The sequence below is a fragment of the Corvus brachyrhynchos genome, unplaced genomic scaffold (assembly GCF_000691975.1).
Source record: "Corvus brachyrhynchos isolate BGI_N302 unplaced genomic scaffold, ASM69197v1 scaffold307, whole genome shotgun sequence".
Classification (NCBI taxonomy): Eukaryota; Metazoa; Chordata; class Aves; order Passeriformes; family Corvidae; genus Corvus; species Corvus brachyrhynchos.
In genome coordinates this window covers 3,953,869-3,968,872 of record NW_008239288.1, presented here as the reverse complement: position 1 = coordinate 3,968,872, position 15,004 = coordinate 3,953,869, and the positions used below count along the sequence as shown (strand labels likewise).

The window sequence follows — 15,004 nt, the reverse complement described above, 5'->3', positions numbered from 1 at the left end:
GGGTATTTGTGTGGGTCAGGATCCAACCCCAAGGTCTCTTCCAGCCCCTGTGGGTTGGCTGGGTGGGAGGGCCCTTGGAGAAGCCCAACACTGCTGCCTCCATCATGCTGAGAACCAAACTTCACCTCATTTACTATAAACAGACAAACTGGGAGTGAGTTCTTGCTGAGACCTTTTGAAGTTTTTGGATACTGCAAGCTCTGTGCCTAGCAGGAAATTAGTCAAACATCACGGGAAGCTACAAAAGCAAGGAGTGACCCTATCCAAGCCAGGGCTGTTATTGGGGGCAGGGGTGAGTGAAGACACTATTTGGATAACCCTTGCTCAGGCACCACAGCTCAGACTTGCGTTGCAAGGCAAATATTTACCTACGGCCTAAACAAAGTCAGCGTTTCAGAACTTTGCTCAAAATGCTGCAAAAACCTGGGCTGTTTCCTTGAACTTGTCTCAGAGAAGGGAAGAACTTGTGTCTGTACCTGTGCAGGCTGTTCTTAGGAGGAAACAAGTGGGAAGAAAATGAAGTATCTGAGCAGCTTCCTGGTTTTGTTCCTCATTTGTGGAGTCGGAGGCTTTGATCTTGTTATCGACGACATCCCAGATGTGAGTATTTGGAGGCAGGGCCCAGGGCTCCCTTGCTTGCTGAAGTCCACACAGAAGCTGCAGTGGGAGCAGAACTGGGTCACTGCTTCAGAGTTCTCTTCTACTTTTAACTGTAAATATTCTGATAATGTCATTTGTAGTGTTGTTCTTTTAATATTACTGAAGTTGGGATAGTATGAGAGTAATGCCAATTTTCTTTTCAAGCTGGTTTCATGTTTTGGCTTTAGTGTTGCCTTTTCTGGTGTGGTTTTAACCTTTAAACATTCAAGTGGGCTTCTACACTCAGATCTTCAGCATATTTTATACCCTGTTTCCATGGAATAAGCAGAAACAGGGCACCTAGACATCTTTGTGGATGGAGTCTCCTGTGTGGAACACTATGAACTTCAGAAAATCTTTGCATGGAATTGGGTTATTGTTAACAGGAATTCAAATATGGAGTGAATATCCTATTGACTTTACATTCCTCAGCAGAGGGATGAGATAATTTATAAGAGACTCTAATTTCTTGGCATAATACAATGATGAAAAGAAGTATAGTTATAGCTTTGACTCTGAAACTGAATCTAAATTTAAACCCCCAGGGTCAGGTGAACTTAGATTTGGTGTCTACACCCATTTCCACGTTGTAGTTTTGAAATGTTTCTGTGAAGTCAGCAGTGATGATATGAGGCTTTCTTTTCCTTTGCAGAACTAATAAAAATCTTCAGTGAGCTGGGATATCCTATTTTTCTTTATTTTTACAGCCATTTTCTTGACTCAATGAGATTTTAAAACCAGGTTTGTAATTCCCAGGAAAAATATTCCAGACCTGTGGTTCTTACTAATTGTAGATGCCTTATCAATTTAACATCAATGTGCTTAAACAATTTAAATTCATTTTATGCAAGCCTTTGTATGTATGCTATCACATAAGTTGCAAAGGAACTCATGCACTTAAATTTCTTTATTTCCATAAATAAAACTCATAACAAAATTTAATTAAGAGTATTGCTGTGGTGTGACCCACACTTCTAAATGAATCAGTGCAGCTTTACGCTTGGAAAAGACCTGATGTTCTTTTGCTGCCAGTGGGAAAAATGTAGTTGTCAGGTAGATTGGTATAAAACCAGAGAAAATTTCTACTGGTTTGAGCAGAAATTCTCTGAACTTACTGGTTTGAGTGAGATCAGTGTCTGAAATGCTGTAGTTTCCATGGCTAGACCCGTCCTGATGATAATCATCTGCCTCTTGCTCTTTGTGGTCATTTCATGTTAAATATTACTCCTTGTTTCAGAGGGAAAGGCTGTAAAATGATGGTAAAGGTCATGATCTTATAGGAGTTTATAGAACTGGTTGGCCACTGAGGGAAACTGAATGTGTGGGGATTTTGGGCTGAGATGGTTTGTGCTTTTGCTCCCCATTTCCATCCAGGGGAGGTAAATTCCTTTTAGAACTCTCCTGTAAAGTGCTAATCAATAATAAATCAAATTATAAATCAAACAGTAAGGCAGCAGCAACTCTTTCTTTCTTCTTCTCTCCCCTCTAGGAAGTGGAAAACCTGATTGATCTAGAAATTGATGGATTTCCCTCAAGCTCCAAGGCGAGAAATGGCAGGTACCAGGTACAGTACCCAGAAATGCTTCAAAGAGGAGGGAAGCCAGAATGCCTGGGAGCTCTCTCCAGGTATCTTGTTCCATGTCCAGGGTTGTGAGTGTGCAGTCAGGTGGGCCCAGCTGGTCTTTATAGGCATTGAGACTTCCATATCTCTGGTTGGGATCTCTTAAGCTCTGCTCTCTCTTAAGCACAACAAGGCTTTGTTCTGCATCTGTGCTCCTGGGGTGATAAACAATGGAGATGCTTGTCTAACTTCATGTGTGGGGAAAGTCCCATTGATACTGGTCAGGCTTTTCCATGAGAAAATGGAAAAGGACTTCAGACACTGACAAGTGTAGGCTGAAAACTTTCAGTCCATTCATTCATGTTTAACTCTGGTCAAAGAGCGACACTCAGTGATGAGCTGGTGGCATCTGAGACCTGGGAAGAAAATTTGTTTCCAGCACACTGATGGGTTGCAGGTTATTTTAGTCTGTTGGGTTGGGAAACAGAAACATTTAGAGCAGCATTGCAAGCGTTTTTCTGTGTTTTACACAGTAGCAGTTAATGATAATACTCATGAAATCAGTTGTTTGAATGTGTTAATTTTTCATTACACTGCATGAAAGAAATTATGATCAGAGTGGACCTCGTCCTCCACCAAGCTCTGGTGCTGCTTTTCTTGAGCTTGTTCAATGTAGTGAAAATGAAAGATCCTCTTGAGTAATGTTGGATTTCCCAGCATCTTTCAAATTACACACAGGCAAACCTGATTTTTTTTTTTTATCCTAAGGCTTTGGATGGAACTTATTGATACCTAAAACCTGCAAAACAGTGGAAGAAAATGGCAGATATTAGTATGAGTATGAATCAAGCCTGCTCACATTTGCCAGTCCAGTACTCAAATAATTTAATCATGATCTAAGCATGATAATGAAATCCCCCCATTGTTGCACTTCTTCGGGGCATCACTTCTTTCCAATGTGTCTGTATCAGTGCCACATATGTTATGTTGCCTTTGTTCCCAAAATTTCTGGATACATACAGCCACAGACATATGCATGCAGTAATTTGCAATTCTACCACTGGTTTCATTATACCAGTTACTGCTTTTATTCCCATACATTATTTCCCATCCTTTACCTATGAAATGAATCTTTGCAAACCAGTAGAACTAACATCTCAGCTGCTCTTACATTAGCTGAGTCACAGTAAAATATAACCAATGAGATTAAACTGAACTGTGCAAATCATCTTGAGACAGCAGCTCCTGGCCAGCGCAGGCACAGAGTTATTTACTGTTCATTGCTAAAGGAAGACTGTTTCCCATATTATTTTTTCAGCACTATGCTTTTCTGCAAAGAGCTCACCAGTTCATTGGCAACAAGGCAACAGAGCTCCTTGCAGGCCCTATTGATTGCCTCTAAATACAGAGGATGGTTTTCTAGGTACAGATAAGGTGTTCTGCTATTTTGCTCCTGAGTAATTCCCAAAATGCTGTGCCTCAGGTATGTGAATGGTCCTCGTGACCACAGCAGCAGATCGTTCCATGGGCTGGAATGCAGGTGACCTTGTGAACCTCTATATGGTGGTGCACAGCTGTTATCTCTGTTTTGGAGATAGATAATGTGTCTAGACTTGTGATGCACCCTGTGAGGTGGGATGTTCGGCAATAGAATCCCCAGATCTGGGTCCTGATCTCTGACTGTCCAGAGGCAGGTGAGATCACACCTTTTTCCTTACTGTTCTGCCTGCCTAGTTTGCCCTCCAAGAGAAGCAGCACAGGAAGGACATATGGAAAGAGATAGGGTGGAATGATAGAATCATGGAATGATTTTGGTTGGAAGGGACTTTAAAGACCATCTTGTTCCACCTTCCACGCCTTCCACTAGACCAGGTTGCTCCAAGCCCCACCTGACCTGGCCTTGAACACTTCCAGAAATGGGGCAACCACAACTTCTCTGCACATCCTTTGCCAGGGCCTCACCACCCTCACAGTGAAGAATTTCTTCCTAAATCAGCTGGTTGGAGACTCCCCCAGCTCCCAGCATATAAATGTAACCAAACAGACAAGGATTCATCTGCTGCACTATGAAGACAAACTCTACCAATTCTGAGGTCTGAAATTTCTCTTCTTGCATCCCACAGTGAGGCTCCCCTGAAAGGAGTGTGAAGAGGCTGCAATGGATTTGGAGTGTGTTTAAAACTGCTTAGGAAATTACAAGAAAACAAGTGAATTATGAAGGAACAGCACCTCAGAGAACTGGAAGGGCATTCCAGGTAGATCACAGAATCACAGAAACATGGAATGGTTTAGGTTGGAAGGGCCCTGAAAGATCACCTAATTCCAACCCCCTGCTATGGTCAGGGACACCTTCCAGTAGACCAGGTTGCTCCAAGTCCTGTCCAATCTGGCCTTGGACACTTGCAGGTCACATCTTCTATCTAGTTTCTCATGTTGGGTATCTGCTTTTCAACATTTTTTGTGCCCCAGTAGAAAAGAAATTTATGTCAAATGCAGAACATCTGTGATTCTGCTCTCCTTATTTTACTAAATAGCCACAATGTCCGTGCACAGTGATTTGAACAAAGATCACTGTGAAGGGTTAAATATCCATAGCCTGCCCAGGTGTCAGGAGAAGATGCATCTCAGTACGTGAAGACAGAGCCCAGCATCTGTCCTTCAAACAGTTCCTGAGGCACATGTTGTCTTCATTCTAATTAGCAATTTGCCACACATGAGATACAGCTCAAGATCCTGTTTTGTGCAGTGATCAACAGGTCTGGATGTGGTTTAAAAGCAAGGAGCAGCCATGAATCCTCATGCTGGAAACACCAGGCGCCTCGTGTGCCACAGAAGTCCCTGTTGTCAATAATCACATCAGCACTCAGACCTGAATGGAGGATCTTCAAGGCCAGGTTGGATGGGGCTTGGAGCAACCTGATCCAGTGGAAAGTGTCCCTGCAAGGGAAGTGGAATTAGAGGATATTTAGGGTCCGTTCCAACCCAAACCATCCTGTGATTCTGTGTTTCTATGATTCTGGGGTTCAGGTACCTGAAAATAAAGGTACAGCTCTGTTCTCCTGACCTGTTGGCTGCCCTCGTCAACCCCTGAGTTCCCAGGGGTATGGCTGGCCCACCCCATGTCTGATTTCTAACAAATCCATGGAAGTCTCTATGTGTGCCAGTGATAAGCTCCATCTCCATCAGTGCCTCCCCCTTCTTCCAGGAACAATCAGGCAGAAAACCTGGGCATCCTGAAAGCTTTAACCACCATTCCTAAAGTGGGTCAGGAGCCCTAAGCTGAGAACCAGAAAAGTACCCCCATAAAAAAATAACCCCTCTGTGCTAAGGTGTTGGTCTTCTCTTTCTAAAATTAAATTTCTTTCAGTTAATGTTGGTCTAATTTTAATTTGTATTCAAGCTGGTGGTGTTCCCCGTGCCAAGGGTATGTGTGGGGCCAACAATCATTCTTCATGGTCTGTTTCTTTATCAGGTGTGAAGGTACAGTGCACCGTACAGTAAAGTTTGTGGGGTGTCAGGATGGACTGAGACAAGATCAGTCCATCAAGCTTTGCAGAGGGTCTCTAGAGAGCCATGAACTTCAAGATCTTGAAATCCCAGGCAGAATGGTTCAGGTAGAGCCTTTAGAGCTGGAAAACAAAAACCTGCTTTTGTTCTCAGGCAGGCAAAAATCTTGCAGTGTCTCCATCTGCCTTTAAAGGGCCCTTAAAACCATGTCTTTAAAATGAACTTGTTGTGACATCATCATCATCTCTTACACAGCACAAGATTTCCCTAGAACAGTATATTAATTAGTTTCAAATGAAGTTAACAACTGCAGAGCAATCTTTGTGTGCATCATGGGATTAAAGATGTTTTCATGGTCATCTTCCATGGTTTTGGGTCCTCTTGACCCTGGAGAGCTGAACTGGCCTAGTTGTGATGATAATATGAACGTAGATCTCTCCATTAAACAATTGCATCTAGGTGAGCCAAATTCCCTTTCAGGGGATTAATATTAATATTCCATACGTGAAGGGGATTTTTTAGGGAATTAAACTGAATTATTCAAATGGCCACAAGATGTCAGCACTTCGCCATAGAAATTTCAAAATGGAACAATTCATAAGGTGGGGGGGAACCACAATCATTAATGAGCAATTTCATCTAAGTAATGCACACATAACTAACTTCCATAGGCACAAGAATGTAAATGTAATATCGATTACACAATGGATTTTTAAATTCATAGATATTGCACATAATACATAAATAAATATTCTCTAATATAAATGACAACAAAGTGAGCTAAAGAAGTCTGGGGTTTGAGGTTTTTCCACTTTTCATAGAAAAAAAAAGAACTTTCCTGTTAAAAACAAGGATGTCTGAGGATGACTTTCTGCCAGCATGATTTGCATTCAGGAAGAATGTTTTTCTAGAAGAGAATGTTTTCTTCTAAAAAAAATAAAAGACAGAGGAAGAAAGCTGTCCTGTTTATGATAGGCTCTGAGGCACAGCTGGAAGATCACATGCTTCAACATCCCATGTAGAAATACATAAAATAAGACAAAAGGAATATTCACACTTAGTCTGGGAACTCAAACCAATTCTCATTCATGTCCAGAGAAGGGCAAACCCAGCAAGGGTCTGGAACACAACACAAGTCTGATGAGGAGCAGCTGAGGGAGCTGGGGGGGCCCAGCCTGGGGAAAAGGAGGCTCAGGGGGCATCTTCTGGGTCCCCACAACTCCCTGACAGGAGGGGGCAATCAGATGGGGGTCAGGCTCTCCTTCCAGAGAACAACAGACAGGATGAGCGAAAACAGCCTCAAGTTGTGCCAGGAGAGGTTTAGGTTGGATATTAGGGAACAATTCTTCACTGAAAGGGTTGTCAAGAATTGAGACAGGCTTCCCATGGAAGTATTGGAATCACTATTGATGGAAGTGTTCAGAAAACATGTAGATGTTTTGTGGTAGTGCTGGCAGTGTTGGGTTGATGGTTGGACTTGATCTTAGAGGTCTTTTCCAGCCTTAATGGTTCTGTGATTCTCTATGATTCTATGATTCATGATCTTAGAAGATAGTTTTAAGACACTAATCCCTGTCTTGAAACAGCTAGTCAGTGTTCTTCGCCTTGCTGAAATATCCCCTCCATGTTCTTCTTTTCCAGAGGAGCACATCTGACTGGGGCTATGTTGGAGATCTGGTGAGTATTTTTCTTCCTCTGTGGTAAATAATACTGAACAAAGTGATTTTCTAGTTAACCATTTTTTGGAAATCAATCCCTCTGTTTGTTCAGTTCCTTGTTTTTACTGCTGGTTGGGTATTAACCTATTTTCTTTAAACAGAGAGCTGTTTGCACAATACTGTTGATACATCTGCTCTTGGAGGGAGAAGGGTATGGTAAATATGAAGAAATAAGCATCAAAAGTGATTAGACAAAGACAATGTCTTAATAAAACACTTTAACACTGTTTTCTCTCGGCTGTGGTTTAACCATTTATAACACTAGGTCAGTAACCAATGCTTCAAGTCTCCTCTATTTAGGACTGTTATTGAAAATGTGAGCTCTCTCCTCCTCATTATATGATGTTCAGGATTACTGTGTAGCTTTCCATGCTGGATGGCACTCATAGAGTCATTCCAAGGACTCGTTGTGTGATGAAAAGCAAGGAAAACATTCCAGTTTAATAAATACCCTCTTCCAGCTGAAAAGTTATAATGAACTTTATTCACGTGAATATCCTGCCACAATTGCCAGGTAGAATATGGAGATGTCCTGAACTTGAGCTCATGTCCCCTCTAGCTGCCATACTGTAAGGAGCAGCAATTAAAAAGTAGCACTGAGTCTATAAAAATGATTGATATTGTCCTCTAGGGCATCTTTTCCAGCAGTGCCCTGAATTTATAGAGCAATTTTGTCAATTGCAGGTGGAGGATGATGACAAGATAGGTCTTTACAGCTACAAGGTTCAATCCACCATCACATCTCGGTTGGCCAACACAATGATCCAAGCCAAGATGGTGAACAATGCAAAGAGGCCTCAGCCCATCGTATTTGACGTGCAAGTCCCCAAAGGAGCTTTCATTGACAACTTTACCATGTAAGTAGTGGTCAGGTATCAGCCTCACCCTCTGGAAGCATTCAATGAGCTGGAAAGGAAGTATTTGTAAAAGCAAAAGGCTCTTACTACTTTCCAGGTTCGGTGTAATTTTTGCAGGCTTTCTCAAAGAAAAAAGGCCCATGTCATCAGTCAGTCTGTCTGTCCAGGTCTTCCTCTCCACTAATTATTGAGCTGTTGGTCAATATCAACGAAACTGGACAAAAGTCTCAAATAGACTAAGCCCTCACCTTGCCAGATCAAGGGAGAGAGACCCAAATTAGAGCCCTCACTGAACAGAAACTGGCCTGGCTCAGTACCCATTCAGAGAGGCAGCAGCCAACCTGCTGGTCAGGAGATGTCCTGATCCATATTCCAAACCAGCCATGACTTCGGTAAGTGCCTTCCCTGCCCAAAGCATGGGGAAAGTGTGAAGGAGGTGGAGGAGAGCAGGTCCTTCTCAGAGCACAGTGGTTCTGGCTACTTGAAAAAAAAAGCAGGTAGGGAAAAAGATAGAGCTCTGGTGAAAATCAGACTTCATTACTTTGGGGTTAAACAAGAGCCTTGTTATTTCATTTCCCACCAGCTTAGATTGCGCTGATGTAAACTGACGAAACAGTCCTTGATTGTAAAGTTGTTTCTTTTGCAAACTGACTGTGCTTCTGTCTCCTAGGGATATCAATGGTATCACGTTTACCAGCCATATTCGGGAAAAATCTGAAGCCAGAAAAATGTACACTCAAGCAAAAGCCAAAGGCAAAGCTGCTGGAATAGTCAGGTATAAACACTTTGGCATTTGGGTTTTATACTGAACTTACTCACAGGAGAACTGAGATGACCCATCCCAGGAAGAGATAGATGAGGGGAAATCCTGAGATGGAAAATGCTTACTTACAGCAACTCTGATATTTAATTATCATGGACTTAGACTGTGTTTCTGCTTTCAGCTTGCTAAAACACCCTGTGCTAACAGACAACTGCAGCTCCCTGATAGAGGCCACATTTAGAATCACACAGAAAAATCCTCAGTCTAGACCAAAGTGCAAAGAAGTTTTTTCCTCTCCTTGTATTTTCTCAAAATAACCCCACAGCTGACTTTTCAGGAGCAATGCCTTGGATATGGAAAACTTCCAAACAGAAGTGAACGTGCCCCCAGGAATGAGAATACAGTTCCAGCTTCACTACCACGAAATGATCCGAAGGAAGCTGAGCTCCTACGAGCACGTCATCTCTGTGAAGCCAGGACGCCTGGCCAAGCACATGGAGGTAAAGCAGAGCTGGGGTGTGTAGGTGAATCCTTGCTGAGAAAGCACCCACAGTTCTTGGGGAGGTGTCTCTGCCCATGGCAGGGGACTTGGAACTGGATAAACTTTAGGATCGCTTACAACCCAAACCATTCTGGGATTCTAAGACAAATCATGGTTGTGGAGGGACAGCCAGAGACCATCAGATCTCACAGGACGCTACCTCATGAAGTTGGGAGTTTTTGTGAAAAGCACTGTTCCAAATAAATAGAGAGTGTTGTTTGTTTTCCTTCAGTCAAGTCAAGTTTACACAAGAGTATAGAAATGTCAAAGCTTGTTTGCCCAAGTGGTTCTGACGTGAGTCAGACATGATTCAGGAGATTCTCAGCTGTGTTTACGAGTGGAGACAGGGCACATTTGCTCCTCACCATCCCACGTTGCTCCAAGCCCCGTCCAACCTGGCCTTGAACACCTCCAGGAATGGGGCAGCTCTCCACACTAAATGTCCTCCCTTCCTGCCTTTAGGTGGATGTCCGCATCATTGAGCCACAGGGACTTCGCTATGTGCATGTTCCTAATTCACTCGGAGATCATTTCGATGGAATCACCACCATCTCCAAGGGAGAGAAAAAGGTAACCGCTCACAGATGGGAAAAAGCACAAATCTTCAGTTTTCACACTCACTCTATGCAGTCCTGGCACTTTTTGTACATGGAAGCATGCAAAAATGCAGCAAAAGTCTGTCTCTATTTCCTAAATAATATGCCAGGCAGTATTGTTTCTTGATGTTCAAATTCACCCCCATTCCTAATATAGCAAATTATTTCAGAGGTAGTATGTGTCTATATTATGCCTTATCTTCTCAGGAAATTTCAAGTTATCCAGTTAATACAGAAAAAAAATGCCATAAAGTCTGCATGATCAATCACATGACTAATGAAAATGTTTCCTACTACTCAATCTACAGACAAATTCCAATCTTTTGTTTGGGGGAAAAAAAATCAATTAGAAACCTATTAGAAATGTTGATAAAATTATGGATAGTTTCAACTAGGAAAATGTTAAATAAGCCAACGTATTGCCTAATAGAAAAGGTTTGCACAGCTCCAGTTGAAAGATTTGGTGCTGTAGATGGGTCATGTGATTTGTGTCACAGTTGCTACTACAGAATCAACATATCCAGGCAAACCTTAGTGCTGCTTTTCTTCTCAAGTGACGAAGTCCGTTTTCCACAAATAATGAAAGCAGAAAACTGTTCAGTGAAATCAGGTATTTCATGGAGAGGTGGACTCTCTTTGTGTCAATCATCCCCCTCTCACACAACCCCTGGTTGACTGATGATCTCTCCTCGTTTCAAGGCTCATGTTTCTTTCAAGCCAACAATGGCTCAACAGCGAAAATGCCCCAAGTGCTCATCCACGGCCGTGGATGGAAATTTTGTGGTGCAGTACGATGTGAACAGAGAAACCACGGGGGGAGAACTGGAAGTAAGTGTGTCTGCTCAGCTGGGACCAGAGATCTGGGAACACAGGAATTGCTGCCCTTCAGCAGGCTGTGCTAAACTTCATCCTTCAGGGGAATGAGCGTGAGGACGAGCTCTGTATCCAATTGAAAGAACAGAGGGATTTTAAGTGGGCAGAATGGATTTATTTAATTTATGACTAAGACATGGGCTTACATATAGTAGGAGAAGATTCCTGTCATGTCCAAAAGCCAATGTCTTTATACCTGGCAGCACTCTGGTGATTTAATGTAGAATCAGAGGATGGAGCCGTTGGATGTTGTACCAATACATCACAAGGAGACAACCAGAACATTACTATTTTTATGTTAACATGAAGCTGAGTTATGAGGTTGAATTATTACAGGCAGAAGAGTCCTTTTTAAAAGCATTTTTCATTCCTCCCTATGCTAGTGCATGGAAGTTGTGTGAGAACCAGACTCTGCTTTTATTGAGTAAAAATGGTGTAAGGCTACACAGATGTGCAGAGCTGAAAGCTGGAATTGGCCAATAAAGAAGAGGAAAAGACAATAAGGAAAAAATAATTGGCTCATTAAGAAAATAAGAATTTTCTGCTCTGTTGTTGTTTTGAGTTTTCTGAAATCTTTTCTATCACTCACTTCACTGCAATTCTTTTATTTTATTTTGCAGATTTTTAATGGGTATTTTATTCATTTCTTTGCTCCGGAAAATCTTGATCCACTGCCCAAAAACATCTTATTTGTTATAGATGTCAGTGGTTCAATGTGGGGACTGAAAATGAAACAAGTAAGTGTTTTACCTCTGTTGCAAAATGAACCTCCTGCCAACTTCCCTCATGTGCTTTTCCATGCAATTCTGTAGCACACTGGCATGTAAAATTACCAGCTCAGTTCTTTACACTTTACTCCACTGAATTTGGAGAATATTTGGAATCAAAGACTTAATGATTTTACCCTTTGTTTATAACACTTCTTCCATATTGTAAGGAAGAGGTGGTACCAGATTTTAACTCTAAATTTAAATTTTATTTGACAGATCACAATATATTTTTCAAAGGCTCTGACCCCCTTTTTCTATAATGTTCTATACTGAATCCTGGGAAAGTCTCAGTGGCGATACTCCATCCCTGCTTTCAAAACATGGATGAATTATTGACAGCCCTCTGAAGACCACTACAGATTGTTTAGACAACATAAGCCATAGAGGGGTAAAAAAATGCTAAAATTAAGATATTTTAGTCTGCAAGAGAAAATGCTCTGAGAAAGATTATCAGCCTCCAAATATGCAAGCAACTGTTCTGAAAGGGAAACTCATCAACTGACATTCCTGCCCAGCCAGACTAGAATAAGACGGAATCAGATGGATTTGCAGCAGGAGAGATTTATGTTGTATATTAGGAAAAACTCTGTAGTTCTGGGTGAGGAGTTTGGGGGATTGCATATCATGTGTCACTGAAAGGTTTTAAAAACTGACTAGACAAACATTAGCTGGGGATCATCCAGGTATATCTGAATTTCCTTCAGAGCACAATAGTAAGGCTTGGCAGATTGCTTCCTTGGGGAAATCAGTGTTGCAAAACTGGGATACAGGCTAATTGTCACTTGTTTAAGTCACACATCTTCTGATTTTACTCTTCCTAACTGCAGTTTTTTGTGTTTGTTTGGTGAAATGTTCGACATTATGCAAGAAGTGCAAAAAAGGAGAGATTTGGACAGCAGATGCTAATTTGGATTTCAGTGCTCATGTGCTTATTCCACAGAGGTGACTATTTGCCTGTGGTCACCAGCTAAGAAGAGGCTTTCATAAGCAGGAAGCATAAACCTGTCTTCTCTTAAATTTCTCCTCAGACCATCGAGGCCATGAAGGCAATACTGAGTGAGCTGCGTGCTGCTGACCAGTTCTCCCTGATCGACTTTAACCACAATGTCCGGTGCTGGAGAGATAATCTGGTCTCAGCCACCCCATCGCAGGTGGAAGATGCTAAGAAGTACATCCAGACAATCCATCCCAATGGGGGTATGAGGTTTTGATTGCAAGGTGCTAACAGAAGTTCCATATCGCAGGAATGGGTACCTCAGACAGCCTTCAGACTGTCAAGAGTATTCCTTCAAAGGGAGTCTGATTCTCAAGATAGAAAAAGCATGCCTAAAGAAGAGCAAGAATTGCAGTTTATTGTGTTAGGGGACGTTTCCTTCTATGGCAGATAGAACATAGACCACAGAACAGCTGCCTTTAATCTACCTTACCTCCTGCCTCAGAGATCCCAGATATCCTTGAGAGATCAAGTCCATCTCATAGGCCTGGATGAGCAGGCAGATGAAATATTCCCCAAGCAGGGAATCACAATCACTTGCCCCTGGTTCACAGCCAGCTGAATACGAGCCCGCAGTGTGCCCAGGTGGCCAGGAAAGTCAGTGGTGTCCTGGCTTGTATCAGCACTTGTGTGGCCAGCAGGACCAGGACAGTGACCCTCCCGCTGTGCTGGGCACTGATGAGGCAGCACCTTGAGTGAGTCCTGTGTTCAGTTTTGGGCCCCTTTCAACAAGAAAGGCATTGAGGTGCTTGAGTGAATCCAGAGAAGGGCAACAGAGCCTGGAAAGGGTCTGGAGCACAAGTCCTGTGAAGAACAGCTGAAGGACATGGTTTGGTGGTGGGCTGGGTTAATGGTTGGACTCAATGACCTTAATGGTTTGTTGATTCTATGAGCTACTAAATGCCATGTGGGCAAGCTGTTTATCTTTTTTGTGCCTTCATTCTCTGCCTGATAAACAAGGACAGATGCCCTTTTTAGCTGTACAGGTCTTTGGAAGAGGCTTATGATGATTTTAATCTGGCACTCTCTCTGAAGTGCAGTTCTGGTTTGGTTATTCAGTTATTTGTACATCAATAGCGTGGAGAGGCTCTCCCTAACATCAGAGCCTTCTAGTGCTGTGGCACCTTCATTTCCAGAAGTTCTCACTAGAATGAACATGAAATTATAGATTTGTCCAAAATCATCAGTGGGCTGGGAATAGGAAACCATGCTGGATATATGAGTGCCTGACTTTGTTACCCCAAAAGAATTGACAGATAAGCTTAGAGACCAGCTATCATCCAGCAAAGCCAGTTTCAGTGCAGCATTTTACTATCTTGTCTCTGAAGCTGCTGATTTTTTCTTTCTTGACAAAGAAAATACCTATTTTCTGACTGCTCAGCCTTCAGATTTCTGTTCCTCTCATACTGATTTCTTACTCTGCCCCTTCTATGCCACAAATCAAACCTTAGATAAGCTCAGCAAACATACACCTCTTCTTGTTCAAGGAGTGGACTGATAGCCAGAAAAGGAAGTTTTTCCGTGCTCTCATTCAATCACCTGCCTGCAAACCCAGTAATTCTCCCCACAGCAAATAGTTCCCAACACCACAAATGGTCACACTGGAATTAGTGAGGGGCAATGGAGGGGCCTCATGAGGATGACAGCCTTGGGTGAAAAAAGGAACCAGAGTGCAGAAGGGTGTACCTAAACATCAAAGAGGAGGGGTTTTGCTGCCTTGATCTCAGCTCTCGTCAGTGTTAACTCCACTAGAATCTTAGAACCGATCTGGATTCAACAAGAATCAAACTTGTTTTCTTCATTGTGTCTTTGACAGGCACAAATATCAATGAAGCTCTTCTCCGAGCCACTTTCATCCTGAATGAAGCCAAAAGTTTAGGCATGTTGGACCCTAACTCAGTCTCCATGATTGTACTGGTGTCTGATGGAGACCCGACAGTAGGTAAGGATCCTGCTTTGGGTGAGAAGAAAGGCTGGTGGGGTAAGCCTGAGAAAGGCAACAAGTAGATAATTTGGCAGGAAGTTAAAGAAAAATTCCATTCATCTTTCTTCTGATTCTTTGTGCTGCCCCTTTGGCAAGTGCTAGAAGTGCCATGGGGCTTTGCACAGAAGCTTTCAAAAGATGAGCAGCTTGTTATGCAGGTTATGAATTTCTTGCAATTTACAGAGGTGCACAAGTCGTGTA

The 15,004-nt window shown here is 42.4% G+C and overlaps 1 protein-coding gene across 1 annotated transcript in view; it reads left to right on the top strand.

Annotated features, from left to right (window-relative positions):
* The first annotated feature begins 389 nt into the window (after positions 1 to 389).
* Positions 390 to 15,004, top strand: part of ITIH2 (inter-alpha-trypsin inhibitor heavy chain 2) — a 23,825-nt gene continuing 9,210 nt past the window's right edge. The window contains exons 1-11 of the mRNA XM_008638390.2: positions 390 to 600; positions 2,129 to 2,203; positions 7,349 to 7,384; positions 8,110 to 8,282; positions 8,953 to 9,057; positions 9,383 to 9,545; positions 10,049 to 10,156; positions 10,882 to 11,010; positions 11,676 to 11,792; positions 12,854 to 13,022; positions 14,636 to 14,761. Coding sequence (XP_008636612.1) covers positions 517 to 600; positions 2,129 to 2,203; positions 7,349 to 7,384; positions 8,110 to 8,282; positions 8,953 to 9,057; positions 9,383 to 9,545; positions 10,049 to 10,156; positions 10,882 to 11,010; positions 11,676 to 11,792; positions 12,854 to 13,022; positions 14,636 to 14,761 — 1,285 coding nt within the window. The 5' untranslated portion in view covers positions 390 to 516. The remainder of the gene's footprint in view (positions 601 to 2,128; positions 2,204 to 7,348; positions 7,385 to 8,109; positions 8,283 to 8,952; positions 9,058 to 9,382; positions 9,546 to 10,048; positions 10,157 to 10,881; positions 11,011 to 11,675; positions 11,793 to 12,853; positions 13,023 to 14,635; positions 14,762 to 15,004) is intronic.